The sequence below is a fragment of the Priapulus caudatus genome, unplaced genomic scaffold (assembly GCF_000485595.1).
Source record: "Priapulus caudatus unplaced genomic scaffold, Priapulus_caudatus-5.0.1 Scaffold540, whole genome shotgun sequence".
In the NCBI taxonomy this organism is placed as follows: Eukaryota; Metazoa; Priapulida; class Priapulimorpha; order Priapulimorphida; family Priapulidae; genus Priapulus; species Priapulus caudatus.
The window spans coordinates 43873-45001 of NW_014577601.1; the positions used below are offsets into that span (position 1 = coordinate 43873).

Sequence of the window (1129 nt, forward strand, 5' to 3'; positions counted from 1 at the left end):
TGTACAGACGGTAGGTATATGTGATAGCACAGGTGAGAGTAGACGAGTACAGGTAAGAAATGTGTGAGGTAGGTATATGTGATAGCACAGGTGAGAGGAGACGAGTACAGGTAAGAAATGTGTGAGGTAGGTATATGTGATAGCACAGGTGAAAGGAGACGAGCACAGGTAAGAAATGTGTGAGGTAGGTATATGTGATAGCACAGGTGAGAGGAGACGAGCACAGGTAAGAAATGAGTGAGGTAGGTATATGTGATAGCACAGGTAAGAGGAAGCAAATACCGGTAAGAAGCGTGTCAATTGGATGAATAATTGATTAATATGTATTTATATTTTTTTAACTGGTGTGTATTATAGTAGAGTAGTAGTAGTTGTTGTATTATGTTTGAGAACAGCTAACTAAACAGATAATACCAACAGGTAACTGTTATCAAACAGTATCACAGATTAAACAACTGAATCACATCTCGTTTGCAAAGGCAATTGGCTATTTATAATCACAGATTGAACGTGCCACATTTACTACAAACGTCTTTGATACCAACCTGCCGTTTTATTGCCACGAATACACAGGGTGGCGTCCCCTGGTGGATTTTACCAATGCAGTAGTAAGAGATGTTCTTCGCTTCTGGCAGTTTCACCCAGTCTACATTCACGCCCTCTAGTGCCAGCACCGGCACCAATCGTAGTTGACGCTGCTTGCCTGCAGATTAAAAACGTCATGTTTAAGTATTAAGTAACATGGATGTAAAAGTTTTTAAGTTAGTAGCAATCGATGATCTCGTGAAATAAAGAAAACAAAAGAAATTGCTATGACAATATGAAAGTGATACAATACAAGAGCATTCGACGCGAATGACATGTGACGTCATTTCGTATATCTGTAATGATTTGTTGTTCACTACATCCACACCTATAACACGAGAATTCGGGAATAAACGTAGAGGTAAATAAGTATCACAGGAAGATCTGAAATCAGGAATGCGTGGGGTGCAACGTATTAGCTAGCGAGCCGTGCAGCCGTGATTTGCACGGTGAGTTTTGAAACTGCACAACCTAAAAAATTAAAAAACTCACCCCCCCCCCCGTGAACGCATACGGCATTCAGGAAGACCGCCTACGACGGTCT

The 1129-nt window shown here is 41.0% G+C and overlaps 1 protein-coding gene across 1 annotated transcript in view; it reads right to left on the minus strand.

Moving 5' to 3' along the window:
- The window catches only part of LOC106811438 (serine/threonine-protein kinase MRCK alpha-like), a 13634-nt gene that overhangs the window by 9063 nt on the left and 3442 nt on the right, over positions 1 to 1129 (minus strand). The window contains exon 3 of the mRNA XM_014815052.1: positions 550 to 703. Coding sequence (XP_014670538.1) covers positions 550 to 703 — 154 coding nt within the window. The remainder of the gene's footprint in view (positions 1 to 549; positions 704 to 1129) is intronic.